This window comes from Aspergillus chevalieri, chromosome 3 (assembly GCF_016861735.1).
Source record: "Aspergillus chevalieri M1 DNA, chromosome 3, nearly complete sequence".
Lineage (NCBI taxonomy): Eukaryota > Fungi > Ascomycota > Eurotiomycetes > Eurotiales > Aspergillaceae > Aspergillus > Aspergillus chevalieri.
This window is the reverse complement of record NC_057364.1, coordinates 2448558-2468445: the sequence shown is the minus strand read 5'-3', so window position 1 is coordinate 2468445 and position 19888 is coordinate 2448558. Positions and strand designations below refer to the sequence as shown.

Here is a 19888-nt window from a genome sequence, read left to right as displayed (position 1 = left end):
CCGGGTAAAACCCGTTGTCCCCTCTTCGGTTATATCACGGTTAATTCCCAATTAGGAAACCATCAATTACCCGCTCTGGCAGATCTATATACAACCGCAGACTCCGACGCTAAACCTTCAAATTCTTAAACGCCTTCGCATTCTCCAAAATTGCCCTCTCCACCGGCAATCGCTCCATGCTACTCGCCCCAAAGAACCCATGCACCCCCTTCGTCCTCTTAAGTACATACTCCGCATCTCCCGGCTCTGCAACAGGCCCCCCATGACACAACACAATAACCTCCGGATTGACCTTGACAACCGCATCCCTAACCTCCTGCACCATCCTCACACCATCATCCAGCGTCACAGCCGTCTGCGCGCCAATTGTTCCGCTCGTCGTTAAACCCAGATGCACAACAATGACGTCAGCGCCGGCGCGGGCCATACGCTCCCCTTCATCGACATTGAAGACGTAGGGCGTAGTGACGAGGTCAAGTTCATGGGCGATGCGAATCATCTCGACTTCCTTTTCGTAGCCCATGCCTGTTTCTTCGAGGTTTGCGCGGAAGTTACCGTCGATGAGGCCAACGGTGGGGAAGTTCTGGACGCCGACGAAGCCGATGGTTTTCAGTTGCTTGAGGAATTCGGGCATGGTACGGAAGGGGTCGGTGCCGCAGACGCCGGCGAGGACGGGGGTGTTGTCGACGATGGGGAGGACTTCGTTTGCCTTCGTTTGTTAGCTTCTACTCGATACATTGGGCAAGATGTAGGTGCGTACCATCTCAACCACAACCTGATTAGCATCCGAGTACGGCATCAACCCAGCCAACGAGCCTCGTCCGGCCATGCGGAAACGACCAGAATTGTAGATGAGAATGAGGTCAGCGCCTCCCTTCTCGATGAATTTGGCAGAGAGGCCAATGCCTGTATCATCAGTTTTTGCCGTCGTCCGTATCTGTCCTGGGGAGGGATGGTACCAGCTCCTGCTCCAACGACAATGGAGCCATCGGCAATAGTCTTACGAAGACTGTCGAGGACTTCTTTGCGGGTTGTTGGACGGGGCATCTTGTATACTCTGTGAAGTGTGGGGAGTGTAAGGGGTCTCGTGAAATGTCCAAAGCACGATGATAAAATAATTGAGGGGATCCTCAGCCCCGCAGCTGAAGCCCTTATAGACAATTCCTCCGCTATACAGTTACCACCACATACAAGAACACAACACAACACAATGGCTACAATCCTCCTCCTAGGAACCTGCGATACCAAGCTCGATGAACTCCGTTTCGTCCGTGACAAAATCCTCACCAACCCCAACGCTACCAAAAGCAAAGTCATGCTCCTCGACCTCGGCCGCTCCCCAACCACACACCCCGACATCACAATAACCCACCACGACCTCCTTTCCTCCTCCAATACCAATGTTGACGTATCGAATCTCTCCCGCCCAGAATACATAAAACAAGTCCTCGCACTCGCCACAACGACTGTCGCCAATCTCTACCAATCCCACGCCATCCACGCCGCAATCGGCATAGGCGGATCATGCGGGACATCACTTGCAACGGGAATAATGCAGAATGCATTACCCGTCGGGTTTCCGAAATTAATGATTTCGACGATGGCATCTGGTGATGTGAAGTCGTATGTTGAGGAGACTGATATCACGATGATGTATAGTGTTGTTGATATTGCGGGGAGGAATTGGGTTCTCGAGAGAATTTTGGGGAATGCGGCGAGTGCTATTTCTGGTATGGCTGGGTATTATCTCCAGAATGCTACGGGAAATAAGGATGGTGGTGGAGGGAAGAAAAGGATTGGTATAACTATGTTCGGAGTGACGACGCCCTGCGTTGATCGGGTTCGTGAATACTTCGATGAACAGCACCCAGGAAAATACGAAATCTACGTCTTCCATGCCACCGGTGCTGGCGGAAAGGCTATGGAGCGTCTCATCTCTGAGTCCCAGCTCGACGCTATCATCGACCTAACGACCACTGAGGTCGCAGATGAGTTGGTTGGCGGTATTTTATCAGCTGGCCCGGGACGATTGTCCGCTGCTGCTGCGAAGGGGATCCCGCAGGTTATCAGTGTAGGAGCATGTGACATGGTGAATTTTGGTACGAAAGAGAGTGTTCCGACGCAATTCGGGGATGGTGGGAGGAAGTTGTATAAGCATAATCCCAGCATTACGCTGATGAGGACGACAGAGGAAGAATGCCGTGGGATTGCAAGGTTTATTGGAGAGAAGTTGCGTGGTGCAAAGAACTCGAAGAAGGTCCGGTTTGTTTTGCCCACTGGGGGTGTTAGTATGTTGGATGTGCCTGGGCAGGCGTTCCATGATCCTGAAGCCGATAAGGTGTTGTTTGATACGCTTGAGCAAGAGCTTGCTGAGACTCCGATTGAGATTCGACGGGATACCCGCGCCATTAACGATCCAGGGTTCGCTGTAGCAGTAGCTGAATCGCTGCTCGAGTTGATGCAGCTGCCTTAGATACACAAAACTTACGAGTTACGTATTTGAAAGTATGCATCATTATACATTGTTTATTAAGAAATACCCTGTAAGCTTTGTTGAATGCAAACATACTCCAGGCCGCCCGTACAACTAAACAAAACCTAAAACAAAACCCCATATATGCCACTTTTGTCTTGCCGTTGAGGACAAAAATTTTTGAGCTCTAAGTTGATAAAGAGCCCGTGTGTTATCGTAACATCGTCATCATGTTGAAACAAATGTAAATGTCTATAGAAGGTGTATCAAAACGTGGACGTGAAAGGGAAAAAGCGAAAAAAAAAAAAAAAACAAGGTTAGTAGCGGTAGATGTCACCCTTAAAGGGACCCTTGACGTTCAGGCCAAGGTAGTCGGCCTGGACAGGGGTAAGCTCGGACAGCTTGGCGTTGACGTGGTCCAAGTGAAGACGGGCGACCTCCTCGTCGAGAACCTTGGGGAGGACGTAGACGCCGACGGGCTTCTTGCCGGAAGCACCGAACTCGGTGTACTTCTGACCGAAAGCAGTGTCCTCAGCACGGAAGAGGGCGATCTGAGCGAGGACCTGGTTGGAGAAAGAGCAGGACATGACGAAGGAAGAGTGGCCGGTAGCACAGCCAAGGTTGACAAGACGACCCTCAGCCAGGAGAATGATGTTACGGCCGTTGGCCATGGTGTAACGGTCAACCTGGGGCTTGATGTTCTGGACGGATTTGGCGTTGGCCTTGAGCCAGGCAACGTCAATCTCAATGTCGAAGTGACCAATGTTGCAAACAATGGCGTCGTTACGCATGACCTCGAAGTGAGCACCAGTCAGGATGTCACGGCAACCAGTGGTGGTGACGAAGATCTGACCCTGAGGGGCAGCATCCTCCATGGTGGTGACCTCGTAGCCCTGGACCGCGGCCTGGAGGGCGTTGATGGGGTCAACCTCGGTGACAAGGACACGAGCACCCATGGAGCGGAGAGCGTCAGAGCAACCCTTACCGACGTCACCGTAACCGGCAACAACGGCAACCTTACCAGCGATCATAACGTCGGTGGCACGCTTGATACCGTCAATGAGCGACTCACGGCAACCGTAGAGGTTGTCGAACTTGGACTTGGTGACGGAGTCGTTGACGTTGATGGCGGGGACCTGGAGCTTGTTCTCCTTGAGCATCCTGTAGAGGTTATGGACACCGGTGGTGGTCTCCTCGGAGAGACCGTAGCAACCGTTGAGCTGCTCGGGGAACTTGTCGTGGACAAGGGCGGTCAAGTCACCACCATCGTCGAGGATGAGATTGAGCTTCTGACCATCCTTGAAGGCAGAGAGCTGCTGCTCCAAGCACCAGTTGTACTCCTCGTCAGTCTCACCCTTCCAGGCGAAGACAGGGACACCAGCGGCGGCAATGGCGGCGGCAGCGTGGTCCTGGGTGGAGAAGATGTTGCAGCTAGTCCAGGTGACCTCGGCACCGAGGGCAGTGAGGGTCTCGATGAGGACAGCAGTCTGGATGGCTGTGGAAGTCAGTACCAATCCGAGGAACATTGCTTAGAGAACATACTCATGTGAAGACAACCGGCAATACGAGCGCCCTTAAGAGGCTGCTCAGCACCGTACTTGCGGCGGATGGCCATGAGACCGGGCATCTCAATCTCAGCGAGCTCAATCTCGCGGCGGCCGAAGGCAGCCAGGGACTAGGAGATAGTCAATGGATGAGGACACCGTGGGGATAGGACAGTAGTACGTACGATGTCGGCGACCTTGAACTTCTGAGCGGGAGCAGCCATTGTGAATAGTTGAAAAGGGTGCTTTAAATGATGTTAGTGTGTTGAATGGATGAATTGAAGCATTTCAAGACGATACTTACAATAGAAAGATAAGGATTATATGGGGATAAGAGAATGGGATGGAGAGAGAAAAGAGAGAAGAAGAAAAGAGAGAGAGGGAAAGGGGAGAAAAGAACAGAAGAGAAGAGGGGAAACAAATTGAGCTGCGGGGCTGGCGGGCGGAGAGTCGGCATTTCTATCCTTCCGGGTTACCGATGTTGATGTTATACATGATACTACTACTACTACTACTACTACTACTACTACTACTACTACTACTACTACTACTACTACTACTACTACTATGCATATTCCTACGATGGAAATAATATTGATATTATGATTGGTGATTGATTCCGGCTTATGCTCATCTACACTCCATCCCCAAACCGGTAGTGGTTCATCCATCGCTACAATATCACATCAGTCAGTGCTGAGTACGAAGATAGCACAATACGGAGTAGTATAGCGCTTACCTTGTCGTATGGCTTGGAAGAATCACAGAACCGGAGATCTGTCGCCAGTCTAATCACATTGTCCGGATCATTGTTGACCGTCGATGCATGGATCTACGTAATTAGTGCCTGTTTTTCTGACCGAGTCCAGGATAAAGAACATACAGCATGCGGCTTGTGCAGAACAACATCCCCAGCCTCGTAGGAAGATGCCAGCCATCGACGACCATGTTCCTTTGCAAACTCAGCCGGAAAGTCGGAGAGTAAGCCGGTGGCCATCATATTCGAGTTGAAGGCCGATCTGGCTTCTTCCTCTGTGAGGCCTGCTTGCTTGGCTCTGGTGGTGAATTCTTCTTCGATTTTCAAGCCAACCGAATCACCTGCAGTCGTTAATTGCTACGCTCTGCAGCACATTCTTGGTATATAGGCTGACGTACCATCCTCAAGGTAAATCAACCCCCCGCCATTCAACTTGATATCCCCAATAGGCACCCAAGCAGTAACACTAGTCGGGTCTCCATACCTCAAGAAGATCTGATCATAATGCACTCCAATTGGCTTCGACCCTGGCGGATTATTCCTAAGCAACGTCCTCTTAAACGACAACGTATCATCCCCCCACCCCGTAAACCGTGCCACAAATTCACGCAAATCCGGATGATTGCAGAACTTCTCCGCATACCAATCCTTGTAATGCGCCTCGATCGCCTTGTCCACAAACTGCGCTGCGCTGTCACCTCCCGGGCGGCCGTTGTTGCCCACATGTCCCGCGCCAATGCCCGGGTAGTCGTCGGGGGATTTGGTCTTGTTGAAGATGCCCTCGACGGGGTCGGTGTTTTCTTGAAGAACACCAGTTGGGGCGAGGAAGTCGAAGTAGCGGCGGCGCATTTCTAGGACATCCTCGCGGGGGAGGAGTCCCTTGACGAAGAGGTAACCGTCTTGTTCGTAGCGTCGACGGAGTTCTTCGATGGGCATGTTGGGATCGGAGGGTCGTAGGAGAGCGGCATTTTCAGACGTCAAGGGGCCGTCGTTGACGGCTAGGTTTTGAGCTTGGATTCCGACCATTTTGTTTTGTTCAGTTGTGTCTGAATGAGTTGGGTTCTGGGTTGATGCTAACGAGGATCTATGACCGTTTTATATCATGGGCGATCGGAAACGAACCGATATGACATACCATGGATAGTAAAAGCAGCCCAATTGTATCCAAGGAATATCAATCCACTATTTACGGTGATTTGATTTGCCGTAGACCCCGCACCCCAGATTTGAAATTGATCATTCATTGTTGTTCAGCGTCGAAATGGAGGGTCTCGATGTCGTGGATGTGGTGGAGTAACAGTTGAATGGGGTAAGAGTTTACGAACTCTATACACATCACGGGCGGGAAAAGATGCCTTTTTCTACACTCCATGTAAAAACAGAACATTCTATTCATAGGCAAGGGTATCAAATGCTATGCTATGCTGTCATGCTCATGTGCAACTGGCTGACACTCAACTCCAATCCCTCATCTCCCACCCGGACACATCATCCTCAACAAACAACTCCATCGTCGTGAACTCAATCTTCTCATACATCTCACTCCCCGCCGCCCTCGCCTTCTGATGCCATGGTCCCATCCCCCCATTCCGCGCATGCTCTCGACTCTTCCAAAGGCATGTCGCCAAATTTCGATACTCCCCATCTTTCCGCCCATACCAGTATTTCAACAGCCCCCCGCTCTCTGTCGCCTCCCGATGCGAATAGTCATCTAACAGACCTAACCGGTCTCCATCCGCATCGGGAAATAATCTCGACCGAAACGCGACGACATAGAAACTTGTTCGCGGAAAGTGGTACCATTCTGCTTGCGAGAGTTCGCGGAGGAATGAGAAAACGGCGGCCCAGTTAAAAGACTCGAGATACGGGGCTACGGCGTAGTCGGGGCGGATGGGGGTGAATATGGTGAGGGCTTTGGCGAAGAGTTGGTTTGCGGTATCGAGGGTTGTCAGGTCGAGGAGGTGGGTTGGGGAGTTGTAAGGAGAGGTTATCAACAGATTCTCCTCTGGTGATTGAGTATCGTTGGAGTTACCATCGTGGAGTTTGAGTTGTCGAGATGCAGCGGCTTCGAACTGGAGTGCGTCCGAGTCGGTTGTTATCTGGCTGTGGTGGTAGAGGGTGGTTTGGCGTCGTTGCGGGAGAGGTTGTTTTGTGTGTTGTATGCTGACAGTTGGAAGGATGACATTGCCAATTCCAGGAGCCATTTCGTCTTTATTTGACTGATGACAGACAGAGACCGAGCGTCGCGGCTATATCGGATTTCCAGGATATCGAATGTCTTAATATACAGAAAGCCGACAAGAACCACTAATGTTAAACAGGAGTCTGCAAAGAATAACGGGAAAATAATAAGGAGAAAAATCTTCAAGCCGTATAATCCCTATATATACCCTAGAAAGCACTAAGCACACTATCTGCACACTCCTTTCCTTCGCAATGTTTAACACCGAAGCACGCAATATTCTGTCATCGGGAGAAAATGAAAATCTCGGTCCCGGTGGTTTGGAGACTCTCGATGCCCGAGGAAGGGAGAAGATCTATGGGTCCGTCTACTATGTCTATTCTTTATTTTACCGCTACTTTGGAGACTGATTGATTCCATCGTGTTGGTTGGTGGCGGTAATTGATTAGGGTTTGCCGTGCGCATTTGAGACAAAAGTACCCCATACAACGTCAATGGATCTAACAGTAATATCGGAATATCCTTAGACTTTTCAGAACTTTGAAGGGTAACGCTTGCCCCTGAACATGAGTCTTTGAGCACGACATTTTCTCCATAATCACATACTTCCGACGCTGAATCATGGATCGTTTACGGATAGAAAAATCCCATTAATTTCTATCGCACACTGGTATCATGCAATAAATTCCGAAATCAAGCCTAATTGAAAACGCCTTAAAATGCCCGAAGAAAATGACAAAAAAAGAACTACTTCGATGGCGGCGGCGGAGGCCCCATCTTACCCTCACCCGTATCAACCTTCTTCCTCGACGGCAATGGAGGAACCTTGAACCCGTCATTCTCATTATTCTTGTTCTGTGACTGCGATCCTCCAACCTGTGTAAAGGTACCAGACTTGAACCACCGGTCCTCTTCGGCCTTGCGCTTGCGTGTCAACTCGCTCTGCACCTTGGGATCGACGAGCTCCAGGCCCTGCACCGGTGTAAACGCGATGGTACTTGCTGTGCCAGATCCTCCCAATGAAGTGCCAACACCTGATGCGCGGAGTCCCTTTGCTTGTAAAACGCTGGCGGTACCACCAGGACCACCCTGGCCGAAACCGCGCAGCGATGAAGCGATGCCGCTGCTGGCAGGTGTCGCAGTACCCCAACCCTTGTTGGATTTGCTGAGCTTAGCCCGGGTTCGCTGATCAATCTGGGTGGCTCGGATACGTCCGCCATCTTGTTGACCAAGCATTCCCAGGCCGACGGTTCCTTCACCAGCGCCGTATCCGACTTCTGCTTCCTCTTTACCAAAGGCAACGCGGTTTTGGGCTTTGCGGATCTCGGTCATGGCAACAGCCTCCTTGGCCTTTCGGGCTCTTCTTCCACCTCGCTTTCGCGACGGCTTGTCATCGGGCGCGGGAAGGGCCTTTGTGCCAGCGTTCGGTGGTGGTTCGGTAAGCTTCTCCAACCGTTGGAAGCATTGCTGCTTTAAATCCTCGCCCAGCGATCCATCAGGACTGAAGCCAGAGACATCTGCTCTGGTAGCAAGAACCATCTTGGCGGAAACGATACGGATTGCCTGTCGCTTCAGATCGTTCGGGATCTCTTGAATAAGAGGCGAGTGGTACAAGAAACCTTGCGAACGGATACTAGTATTCGTAGCAAAACCCAGCCCCTCATTTCTCTTCGATCCCTGGGCAGCTAAGTTACATGCTGGAATCTTCGCAAGCTCGCGTAGCCCACCCGTCTGGTTGAGAAACTGGGCGGCGGTTTCCGGTGAGATCAAAACGGCTAGATTAGGCGCAATCTGGTTCATGCGAGACTGAATGCTCTCCGTGAGCGCCGTTCGTTCCCGATCCAACTTGATGATCTTCTCGCACGTATCAAGCACAATCTTCAACTCCGACTCGGTCATTTCACGGCCAATAGAGGTCGTTCCTTCAACAGTAACCGCAATCACGGACGGTTTATCCAAAACTGCATAAAGCGTAGTACCGACCAAATTGTCCGTGGATTCTGCCAGCGTCTTGATATCATTGAGCGGACCATTCTTGATAATCGCAGCCGTCTTCGCGTAGTCGATCGGATTCGCCACGAGGGTTTCCAGCTCTGGGAATCGAATTGAGTAGTGATCGCGCAGAACCTTGTGTAAACGTGTGAGTTCGTCGCCAGTAAATACGGCTCTGTCGAATTCGTTGGTGGTTTCGGGGGCTGGCGCTTGTTCCATCTCTTCGTCGCCGGGTTCTTCAGCCTCTGCTCCTCCATCTTGAAGGCCTTCTTGTAGACCCTCTTGCGCAACATCCTCCTCATCCTCCTCAAAATCTCTCATGAGCTCCTCGACGTTCGACATGTTGGTGATTCACTGGTCAGAGACTAACAGGTCAAGCAGTGGTTAGGAAGTTTTCCGCCACTGTCGAAGTAAGTTGGAGAAGCTTAGCTTAGCTTAGTCATCCAGGGCGGCGTGGAGGACCGAAAGTGCAGCTTTGCCGACCTTTTTGTTGGCGCAGATTCATCAACTCGACGTACGATAATACGATTGTGTTGGCGTGAAAAGGTCATTAGGATTCTTATTGCTTAGGGACTGGTATATCTTCTTTCAATCCTTTTATCTTGATTACCTCCCCTCAACCCTATCGGACAAACTGACGGTGACGGATCTGTCCAGCTACAATGGAAGCGTCACGAGGTCCTCCCAGGGTCAAGAACAAGGCCGCGGCGCCAGTCCAGATTTCAGCGGAGCAGCTGCTCCGTGAAGCCGTCGACCGACAAGAGCCCGGCGTCCAAGCACCCACACAACGATTCGCCGACCTCGAAGAACTCCACGAGTACCAAGGCCGGAAACGAAAAGACTTCGAAGACTACGTACGGCGCAACCGACTGAACCTGAACAACTGGCTGCGCTATGCTGCATGGGAACTCGAGCAGAAGGAATTCCGACGGGCTCGGTCGATTTTTGAGCGCGCACTGGATGTCACACCAACCTCGGTGGTGCTGTGGATTAGGTATATCGAGTCGGAGATGCGAAATCGGAACATCAACCATGCGCGGAACTTGTTTGACCGGGCGGTGACGATTCTCCCACGTGTGGATAAGCTTTGGTACAAATATGTGTATATGGAGGAGACGCTGGGGAATATTCCCGGTACGCGGCAGGTGTTTGAGCGGTGGGTGTCGTGGGAGCCGGATGAGGGAGCTTGGGGTGCGTATATCAAGCTTGAGAAGCGGTATAACGAGTTTGAGAGGGCGCGGGCGATCTTCCAGCGTTTCACGATCGTTCACCCGGAGCCGCGTAACTGGATTAAATGGGCTCGCTTCGAGGAGGAGAATGGCACCAGTGACTTGGTGCGAGAGGTGTATGGGGCTGCGATTGAGATGCTGGGAGAGGATTTCATGGACGAGAAGCTCTTTATCGCGTACGCCAAATTCGAAGCGAAACTCAAGGAATATGAACGTGCGCGGGCGATCTACAAGTATGCGCTGGACCGGCTTCCGCGCTCCAAGTCGATGACCCTGCACAAGGCATACACTACATTTGAGAAACAGTTTGGTGATCGTGAAGGGGTAGAAGATGTGATTCTGTCTAAGCGCCGGGTGCAATACGAAGAGCAACTCAAGGAGAACCCTCGAAATTACGATGCTTGGTTTGACTTTGCACGACTCGAGGAGACCTCTGGCGACCCCGAGCGGGTGCGAGACACTTACGAACGAGCAATTGCCCAGATTCCCCCATCGCAGGAGAAGCGACACTGGAGGCGGTACATCTACCTGTGGATTTTCTATGCGATCTGGGAAGAAATGGAGGGCAAGGATGTTGAGCGCGCACGCCAAATCTACCAAGAATGCCTAAAACTTATCCCTCATAGAAAGTTCACATTCGCCAAGCTTTGGCTCATGAAAGCGCAATTTGAAATTCGTCAGATGAACCTGCAAGCTGCGCGGAAGACCCTGGGCCAGGCGATTGGCATGTGTCCAAAGGACAAGCTTTTCCGTGGCTACATCACGCTGGAGCAGCAACTTTTTGAATTCCTGCGGTGCCGGACACTGTACGAGAAGCAGATCGAATGGAACTCGTCGAACAGTCAGTCGTGGATTAAATATGCTGAGCTGGAACGGGGCCTGGATGACACGGAGCGTGCACGTGCGATCTACGAGCTGGGCATTGACCAGCCGACACTGGACATGCCGGAGTTAGTGTGGAAGTCGTACATTGACTTTGAGGAGTATGAAGGAGAATACAACCGCGTGCGGGCACTGTACGAGCGTCTGCTGGCCAAGACAGACCACGTTAAGGTGTGGATCAACTACGCACGGTTCGAGATCAACGTCCCGGAGGAAGAGGAAGAGGAAGAAGAAGAGGAGGAAGAACGACCCATCAGCGAAGAAGCCAAGAGCCGCGCGCGGAAGGTATTTGAACGAGCCCATCGCGTGTTCAAAGAAAAAGAACTCAAAGAAGAGGTAAGCTCCCTTTGATTCTTACCCATATCAACCCAGAACAACGATACTAACGATGACAGCGCGTGGAACTTCTCAACGCATGGCGATCTTTCGAACACACACACGGCTCGAGCGAGGACATCGACAAGATCGAGAAACAGATGCCTCGGCGGGTCAAGAAGCGACGAAAGCTGGACGACGACCGGTACGAGGAATACATGGACTATGTGTTCCCGGCGGACGACCAGTCGGCGGCGAATCTGTCAAAGCTGTTGGCCAAGGCACACCAATGGAAGCAGGGTCAGGCGTAGTCTGTTGGTGTTTGTATATTTGGTTGAATATCATGGTAATGCAATGCATACTATATCAGTAACTTAACTTGTATGCTTGTATTAGTAATATGCAAATGAAATGGGCCCAGCGCTCGTGAAAACGCAGCCAATCATATTTACAGCGAAGTGGGGAAGTGGGACTCCTTCATTATCATCTCCACTTGTAATACGATACCGTATCATCTGTAATATTCACTGTACCCCGTATGATACCTCGAGGTGCAGAGGTACCTGCATGTGCAATAAGACATTGACCAATCGGAGAATGATTTAACATGCTGCCTTGTTCTTCCGTTTCTATTATATATTTTATAATTTTTTTTCATATATTTTTACTTTTGATATGTTTTTTTTTTTTTGAGTGGGATTGAGCAATTCTTGTTTGTATCGAGAAATTTCTTTGTTTGATGAAGATAAGGTGATCGACCGGGTCAACCAGGTTGTGACTTCATCAGGGGGAGTGTCAGTCAGGTACACTCCCAAATGAAGAGATGAACCTTTCCAATTGCGAAATGAATGACTCGATGTGCGCGAGTTGAAGACCCTGTTGCATGAATCAGTCTTTGACTTTGATATCAGCATAATACCTCATACTACTAGAGGGACCTCCGTCAACTGAAAAACGAGGATACCCCTGAATCAAACTCTGCACTGCATGGATAACCTTGCGTTGTTTGTCTAAAGCTGTCAGATTGAGTACAGAGTAGATGTAGGTATAACAGGGTACGGAATATATAGCAGGGAACATTCCGGTACAGTGATTTGAAATTGCACCAGTTTTGTGCTGGGATTGTGGTGAATGCCGGAGTCTGCGATAGATTCTCTTCGAGTAATAGACGACATAGCTCTGTATAGATCTTCTAATTACGGAGTACGAAGTACTCTGGCTATACTCCGTAGAATCGAGAAATTAAACAAAGGGATTAAAGTGCACTTGTATCATAGTGCTAGTACAGTAGCCATAGTGGTGGTCCTATGGTGTCTTGTCTCCCTTCTCCTCAACCTCAACTTCACTTCACCTCCTCCCCTTCACTCTCTCTCCCTTTCTTTTTTTCTTCTCTTTTCTTCCTCTATGCAGTCTCTCTCTCTTCTATCTTCCTCCTCTTTCTATCCTTTTCACCTTTTCATCCTCTCTTCCCTCTCTCTCCTCTTTTACCTGTGCTGGCACTCGGTAAGATCCCCCCCCCCTGACCTGGCCTGAGCTGCCTCCGTCGTTTCATCCCCCGTCCTCCACCACCGAACGTTATTACGGTCGTCCTGCTGACATCCTTCCAGACTTCTTCGTCTCTTCTCTCGGGCTTTTTCCTCTTGTCACGCCATCATTCTTTTCCTCCTCGTTGATTGCCCTTTCGTTCGTTGTTGACTTTCTGTCTCCCTCTGCCGGTTTGAAACCGTGCGTTTGCCCATTGTCCTCGATCCCCTGAGCATAGCTTTCGACGAGTATATCGCCTTTCGTTCGTTCAATTTCCGATCCGCTCCGACCGATTCCCCTGTTCGCTGTACCGTTCCTTTCTGCAGTTCAGACGTCGAACAGAGTTTCCTGCTCGTTTACAAAAAAAAAAAGAAAAATAAACTTCACGGCCGCTTGGCAAGAGGCAACCGACGCGCGAAAATACTCTTACTTTGGTCATATCAAGGATTGCGACACGGATATTCCCATCGCGAAGAATAACCAGGGCCTCGATCTATCTACCTTTCTTTCCGCCCCCCTCGCTGTCCTTGACCATGAGATAGTGCTCTGGCAGCCACCCTCCATTCTCTTTTGATATCACCACCCTCATTCCCCTGGCTCCACGTCTTTCGTTCTTCCGCTCGTGCCATTGACTCGGCGGCTGGCTATTCTCCGCCTATCCTTCGGCTGGTATCCTCGAAGAAAAGAAACATACACTAAACCCTCGAAATGGTTGTTCCCAAACCCCCCATGACATTGGAGGACCATTGCTCCGTCATTCACGACAACACTCTTTATACCTACTCCGCCAATGGCTTTGCTTCTATCGCTCTCAGTGAGAATGCGACCTGGAGTAATCTCACCATGGGAGAGCCCGTCTCCGGCGCAGCATGCGTGAAAAACAAACAGTCCTTGTACGTTGTCGGTGGAACTAGCTCATCGTCGTCCGATTACACAGGATTGCAACGATACTCGTTCCAAGACAAGAAATGGAAAACCATCTCACCAACGTCCGAAGACATGTCCAACCGCACCAACCACGGCGCCGTCTTCCTCAAATCCTCCTCGTCCATCTTTGTTTACGCTGGTAACCGCGACGGTAGCTCTACTCCAACCTCCGATACCTTTGTTATCAACACCGCCGAACCCTACAACGTCTCCTCATACAGTGGTGCCGACGCATCGCCCGCTAGTGCCCCTATCCTATTGCCCTGGAGCGATGATCAAGCCGCTTTGGTCGGTGGTACGACAACGGCCCGGAAGGTCCATTTGTTCAAGTTCAATGGCACTGGTGACTGGTCGGATTCAGGCGCAACTCTGCCCCAGGCGCTGTCGGATGACGTCAAAGCCGCTCTAATCAGTGGCTCCGATAGCAGCAAGGTGCTCCAGTCGTTCGACATGAGTGAATCGCCCAATACGGTCAAGAGCTTGTTGTTGGTGAACCCTGGCGGCAAGCCTGCAAACCCTGCCAAGGTGCTTGGCGCATCATCCAGGAAACGTTCCAGGCGGAGGGCCATCAGCGTGGACAACTACCCGAAATACGATGATCAATATGCGTCCTCAAAAACGTGGTCGCAGTTTTCGCTAGCACAGGACGACGATGGTAAGCTGGTGGCCATCTCCGGCGGCAGTGGTACCAACTCGTTGGCCCTCTTCAACCAAACCTCGAATAGTTGGATGAACGCCACCAAACTCTTCTACGGTGACAAATCCATGCAGCAGATTCTTCCCTCTCCCTCTTCGTCGACTACTGCCACCCCAACCAGTTCTAACTCCACCCCCAGCAGCCCCTCCGCTGTTGCAGGTGGTAATGGATCTAGCAGCGGTAAGGTCGGCACCATCGTCGGTGCAACGCTAGGAAGTGTCATTGGTTTTGTCGTGATCTTGATTGCTATCCTGTTCTTGCTGAGACACAAGAAGGATAAGCAAAAGGCGGCTGGCCAAGGTCGCGGAGATTCTGATGACAAGGACCGATTGAGCATCCAAGACCAGGGCGAGCCGCTGACGCGATCCGCGTACCCTATGGCCAAGAGTCACGCTCCGTTGGGCTCGTCGTCAGTGGACTCGTTGGCTATCTTCTCCGGCAAGCTTGGCGACGAGAAGAAGTCTCAGGCAGCACCGGCCGCGCACCCTGTCTACGGTGGAAAGGCACCGACTAAGAGCCCTCTGTCGACTGTACAGTCCAGTCGGGAGCTCCTCAGCGGACCATACACACCGGATGCGGACAAGGCTCTCGAGGCCAGCGAGGCTGGAGCTGGAGGTCGTCCTGGAGACCGGAGAACTGATGAAGGTTGGAGCAAGTACTTCCAGGATAACAATGCTACAGACTTAGTTGGCATGCAACAGCAAGACGAACCGACAGCAAGCGCAGACCTAGCCAAATCCGAACGACGAGGAAGTGCATGGCCCATGACAACGCTCACACCGCTGAACTTTGGCTTCCTCGAAGAGCCCAAACCACTGGGACGTGTAGTGACCGGCAGCCCGACCACCGAGCACCCCTCATCTGCAACGGAGGGCCACCTCGTGATTCCAGAGGGCCAGTCAGCCCGCATCTCCAGCGCAGACTCGATAAGTTTGGCATCAGACAGCGACTACGGACGCAGCCGATATTCCTCCGGTATCCCTGCAGAAGGTACACGGTGGGTCGGCGCAGGAAATGACGATTACTTCGGCCGTCCGGTTAGCAGCATGTACAGCCAGAGCTACTACCCGAGCACGAACAACGTGTCGTCGATGGCAGCACCGTCAGTGAACTACGACGGAGTCCGTTCCTCGCAAGCGCGGCAGTCGAGTGTTATCATCCCCGATACACTCGATGAGAACGGGCCATCGATCCGGAATCAGACTAACGTCAATACGGATATGAGCTGGCTTAATCTGAACGCCGACCGCTAAGCTCACTGAACATATTGATACCATTCATTTTTTGATATGTTATGATTGTACATGGATGCATTCTTTGCCTATTTTTCGTGTATTTTGCTTTGATTTCGTCTCGTCTTGAAGATGAAGTGGAAGAAAACGAAAAGTTCCAACTCATTGTCGATTTTTTTTTTTTGCCTGTTTCTCTCTCGTTCTTGTCATGGGTGTACAGCTTTGCCGCTATCTTATTTGTTTATTTATCTTCAGCTCTGTTAGATACCTGTCACTGTCTGTCTATCTGTCAGTGTCTGTCATTACCGTCTTGTCATGTTCGTGTCATCTTGCGCTATCTGGGATATTTGGGAAGGGAATTTATTCAATCATTCAAGTGCAGCAAGCAATCTACGAGCGTTGAGCGTTTCTATTTATTTATGCGCATTAATAGTATAAAAATCCACAGAGTAATACTTCGTTGATAGAAAGTAGGTTCACTTGCAGCAAGCTGTCTACTACGTAAAATAACAAATTCATTTCCATTATTTGATTCAATTTGTTCTACTTATCCATCAAGCATAACATAAAATAGCATAAATAATAGCATTATCATGATATCATGTCATGAGTCATCAGATCTCCCATATCATAGCATATGATATCATAAATCATGATCCTCCACCCCTGTCCTGCCCTAGGAGAATTCCATCATACCATCAATATCAGAGGTTCAACGGTTAACGGTACTGCACACATTAGCCTCAAAGTCAAAACTCGGAACGAACCCTCGCAGATCCAAGGGTCCATGTGGGTCATGTCTTATCGTACCTCTTTATGGCTCCGTCTCGGGGGACTCCTATATCGACGTCTGGAATCATCACTTGCAGTTCCGCTATCGTCGGAATACGAGCCATCGTCGGAACGAGGGGGCGATGATCGACGGCGGTGATGGTGGTGCCTACGGCGCCGATCATGGTCCCTGTCCCTGTCACTGCCCCTGTGGCTGGTGTCGCTTTCTTTCGAGTCCTCGAGGCCTAACGAGGCGAGGCCTTGGTTGATGTAATCGGAGACACTCTTGCTTCGTCTTTTCGAGCCGCGAGAGTGGCGGGGCGATCCGTCATAGCTTTCGTATCCATCTTCGTCCGAGTATGCACGGTCTCGCGTAGGGGACCGGCCACCACCTTTACGAGGCCGGGACTTGGATCGGTAATGATCATACGCCTTCTTCCCCGCTGCAGCGACTAGTCCTGCCGCAGCAAGTTCCTTTCCCCGGTTATGGCTCTTCGAGCGACCGCGCCTATGACTATGGCCGCCATCACGGGACCGCGGCCTCGATCTCGACCGTGGTCCGTTCACAAAATGGTTCGTAGCAAGACCCGCCAGCGTAGACTCGATGATATGTCTCTTCTCATGCTTGCGGGGGTCCTTGTCGACGAGTCCATCCGCGCCACCGGCCGTGATAGCAGCAGTCAGGATGCGTTTTCCCTTTTCGCCTTTCCATTCACCAGGTTCGTTGCGGACGCGGAACGCCTCGATAGCACCAGCCGTAATAGCTGCACGGATGGCCTGTTGCATTTTCTCCTCGCTCTTGCTACGGGTGCTCTTCTTGCCGCCGCGGGCGCGGCTGCGAGATCGGCCACGGCTTGGGGACGGCGAAACAGAGTGCGCCTTGTGATGCCGACGCGAGCGACCACGGTCATCGTAATAACCATCCTTGGAGCGATGGTGACGGTGTCGACGGTGATGGCCATGGTCATCGTACCCATCGTAGTAACCGCTGTGCGGCCGACGAGAACCCTCCTGGATGGTGGCTACGCGGGACGGATGGCGTGAGTGGGTTGGTGGGTAGCCATGTCCGTAACCACTGCCGTTGCTGTGGCTGTAGCCATAGTAGTCGTGGTTGGAAGGGTATTCGCTGCGGGGGATGGAGTCGTGACTACTCCGGCCGGGGACGACGTCCATGGAGCCGTGGTAGGGAGGGGGGTTGCGATCGCGGGGTGGGTAGTAGTGACGGTCGTAGTATGCCATTTTTTTTTTAAATGTATCAATAGTTGATATGTTTGATGAAAGGATGTAAGAAGATGAGGTGAGATGATGAGATGGGATGGAAGATTGAAATAAGAGGCTAGAATTGTGGCGAGGGGATGAGCCGCGGGGCGATGACGTCGATTGGTTGAGGATGGGAGCTGAGGAATGCAGGACAAACAATACAGAAGAAAAACAATGAACGGCAGAGAAAGACAGAACAAGCATGAGAACTGGACCTAACTAGTTAGTGAATGAGCAGTGACACGTCCTGATGCATTGGGATTTACATCATTCAAAGTTAATTGATGCATTGCAGGACATTGACATAGGCATACAGATCAACATAGATACAGATACTGAGTATGAAATACTCGTGCAATACATCACGAGCATCTAGTATAGATGTAGAATAGAGATGGATATAATCAAGATAAGATAGCCTAGATGGATCCATGGTATCCGTCCAACAGTAGTTCGGTGGTTCCATGGTTCATTGTCATACAAACACACACAAAGAAAAATAGGAGTCGAGGGATCGTAGAATCGCAGATAGGGAATCAGGCATCAATCGGGAATCACAGAAGAAACAAAAACAAAAAAAAAAAAAAAAAAACAGCCAGATATACAATCAATGGTATAAGACAGAAATGCAGACATTGCTCAACATGCGCCAAAACCAATAGAACGCTTGAAATATCCCAACCAGGTAACGATAACCGGAAAAAAGAAAAGAAATGAAAGTATGGAGCACTTTTCACTCATCCACTTCATAATCTCCATCACTATTTGGACGTAACTCATTCAGTCAATGGACTCAATATGGCGCATGTCTGACACTCAGAAACTCCTTCCCATCCGACTGACTTATCGGCCGATGATGCTGATGCTGATACGCCGCCGGGCTTGTCCTCCGGGCTGACCACCCGCTTGTCGGGGTGCTAGAACCACTCTCCCTCCCTGACCCTGAACCCGCGCCTGGGGTAGTGTTCTCCTCTGAAAGGTTGCGATGCGTCCTGATATGTTGCTTCATGTTATCCTTTCTGGTAAACGCCTTGTTGCAGATCGGACAATGCACACTCTTCTCGCCCGTATGCTTCTTGCCATGCCGTGCTGCATGCCCGGAGGTGGTGAATGTGGAAGAACAATTGTGACTTGCGGCGTATGGACAAGGGTATTTGTTCTTGCGAACGCCTCGCTTGGCACTTGCGGTGGTTTCGGTTGTGGTGGTGGTGGTGGAGGAGAAGGAGGAGATGGTCGAAGTCGAAGGAGAGTCTTTGGGGGCACTGATGGACGACGGCGAGGGAGGGTCTGCGGAAGTAGCGCTGCGAACATGCTCGGATGGTGCAGTCGAGGAAGTCGGAGGGAAGTAGGAGTCGGAGGCAGAGGAAGGATTAGGTTGGAAGTAGGAGCCATAGCTGCTAGTGGCATAATCGTAGGAGCACACGGACGATCCAGGCGAAGAAATGCGGGCCGCTTCAGTGACTGGGTCGAAGGAAGAGGAGGAATGGTGTCTGATCAACCGAGGGCTCGAACGGACGGTAAAAGACGGATGGTCGTCATTGTTGAGGATAGAGACAAAGTTGGGCCTAGAAGCCATGATCATGATGTTTGGTAATTTGATATCTGCAAAGGTCAGTCGAGGCCATGCATTGACGATCGAGTCAGCGTACTGTTTATATAATGTTTGCTTGTGTAACTGTGTAGATAGAGCGAGATGGACTCGGAGTCTGCAGGAGTAATGCCGGTATATGTATGCACGCCAGCGACGGCCGTCAATAAAAATAGAAGGACAAACGACACGACGCAAAGAAGGCGATGCGAAGAAGAAAAGAAAAACGAGAATAAAAATAAAATCAGAGCCGACACGAACTGACGCTATCTTGAAACTCCAGGGTCTGTCTTCTCCAGAAGCTCGACCAGTGGGGCAGCAAGCAGTCAGTAGTAGTATTCTTGTCAGTTGAATTCGTTGATTTAGTCTGTATATCAGTGAAGGAATGAATGAAATGAATGACTGCTATTCTTTTATTCTCTCTCTTCTCTTCTTTCTTTTGTTGTACTCTGTATCCATCTTCTCCCACCCGAAGAAAAGAAAAGGGACTCATAATCCTACCAGGAGAAGAAGAA

At 50.8% G+C, this 19888-nt stretch overlaps 11 protein-coding genes across 11 annotated transcripts; 4 read left to right on the top strand and 7 right to left on the bottom strand.

Moving 5' to 3' along the window:
• Window positions 1-109: 109 nt before the first annotated feature.
• TM1 (TIM-barrel enzyme family protein) lies at window positions 110-1437 on the bottom strand (the record flags this gene model as incomplete). Its single annotated transcript, XM_043277532.1, has 3 exons — window positions 110-709; window positions 761-906; window positions 960-1437. 3 exons carry the CDS (start codon window positions 1435-1437, stop codon window positions 110-112), a joined length of 1224 nt encoding a protein of 407 aa, XP_043135401.1.
• Window positions 1438-1588: 151 nt separating this feature from the next.
• On the top strand, window positions 1589-2473 carry ACHE_30865A (Tm-1-like ATP-binding domain-containing protein; the record flags this gene model as incomplete). The annotated part of the gene is made up of 1 exon (XM_043277530.1): window positions 1589-2473. The coding sequence occupies one exon, from the start codon at window positions 1589-1591 to the stop codon at window positions 2471-2473; it is 885 nt and encodes a 294-aa protein (XP_043135400.1).
• Window positions 2474-2790: 317 nt separating this feature from the next.
• Window positions 2791-4241, bottom strand: SAH1 (adenosylhomocysteinase; the record flags this gene model as incomplete). Its single annotated transcript, XM_043277529.1, has 3 exons — window positions 2791-3968; window positions 4016-4148; window positions 4203-4241. The coding sequence occupies 3 exons, from the start codon at window positions 4239-4241 to the stop codon at window positions 2791-2793; spliced, it is 1350 nt and encodes a 449-aa protein (XP_043135399.1).
• Window positions 4242-4651: 410 nt separating this feature from the next.
• ACHE_30863S (uncharacterized protein) lies at window positions 4652-5800 on the bottom strand (the record flags this gene model as incomplete). The annotated part of the gene is made up of 4 exons (XM_043277528.1): window positions 4652-4690; window positions 4757-4849; window positions 4901-5115; window positions 5173-5800. 4 exons carry the CDS (start codon window positions 5798-5800, stop codon window positions 4652-4654), a joined length of 975 nt encoding a protein of 324 aa, XP_043135398.1.
• A 428-nt stretch (window positions 5801-6228) lies between these two features.
• Window positions 6229-6978, bottom strand: ACHE_30862S (uncharacterized protein; the record flags this gene model as incomplete). The annotated part of the gene is made up of 1 exon (XM_043277527.1): window positions 6229-6978. One exon carries the CDS (start codon window positions 6976-6978, stop codon window positions 6229-6231), a length of 750 nt encoding a protein of 249 aa, XP_043135397.1.
• Window positions 6979-7703: 725 nt separating this feature from the next.
• PRP31 (U4/U6-U5 snRNP complex subunit PRP31) lies at window positions 7704-9290 on the bottom strand (the record flags this gene model as incomplete). Its single annotated transcript, XM_043277526.1, has 1 exon — window positions 7704-9290. The coding sequence occupies one exon, from the start codon at window positions 9288-9290 to the stop codon at window positions 7704-7706; it is 1587 nt and encodes a 528-aa protein (XP_043135396.1).
• Window positions 9291-9610: 320 nt separating this feature from the next.
• Window positions 9611-11685, top strand: clf1 (putative cell cycle control protein (Cwf4); the record flags this gene model as incomplete). The annotated part of the gene is made up of 2 exons (XM_043277525.1): window positions 9611-11395; window positions 11455-11685. The coding sequence occupies 2 exons, from the start codon at window positions 9611-9613 to the stop codon at window positions 11683-11685; spliced, it is 2016 nt and encodes a 671-aa protein (XP_043135395.1).
• Window positions 11686-12681: 996 nt separating this feature from the next.
• Window positions 12682-13130, top strand: ACHE_30859A (uncharacterized protein; the record flags this gene model as incomplete). The annotated part of the gene is made up of 2 exons (XM_043277524.1): window positions 12682-12877; window positions 12982-13130. The coding sequence occupies 2 exons, from the start codon at window positions 12682-12684 to the stop codon at window positions 13128-13130; spliced, it is 345 nt and encodes a 114-aa protein (XP_043135394.1).
• A 476-nt stretch (window positions 13131-13606) lies between these two features.
• Window positions 13607-15775, top strand: ACHE_30858A (uncharacterized protein; the record flags this gene model as incomplete). The annotated part of the gene is made up of 1 exon (XM_043277523.1): window positions 13607-15775. One exon carries the CDS (start codon window positions 13607-13609, stop codon window positions 15773-15775), a length of 2169 nt encoding a protein of 722 aa, XP_043135393.1.
• A 698-nt stretch (window positions 15776-16473) lies between these two features.
• ACHE_30857S (uncharacterized protein) lies at window positions 16474-17764 on the bottom strand (the record flags this gene model as incomplete). The annotated part of the gene is made up of 2 exons (XM_043277522.1): window positions 16474-16482; window positions 16565-17764. 2 exons carry the CDS (start codon window positions 17762-17764, stop codon window positions 16474-16476), a joined length of 1209 nt encoding a protein of 402 aa, XP_043135392.1.
• An 814-nt stretch (window positions 17765-18578) lies between these two features.
• Window positions 18579-19367, bottom strand: ACHE_30856S (C2H2-type zinc finger protein; the record flags this gene model as incomplete). The annotated part of the gene is made up of 1 exon (XM_043277521.1): window positions 18579-19367. The coding sequence occupies one exon, from the start codon at window positions 19365-19367 to the stop codon at window positions 18579-18581; it is 789 nt and encodes a 262-aa protein (XP_043135391.1).
• Between the last annotated feature and the right edge of the window lie 521 nt (window positions 19368-19888).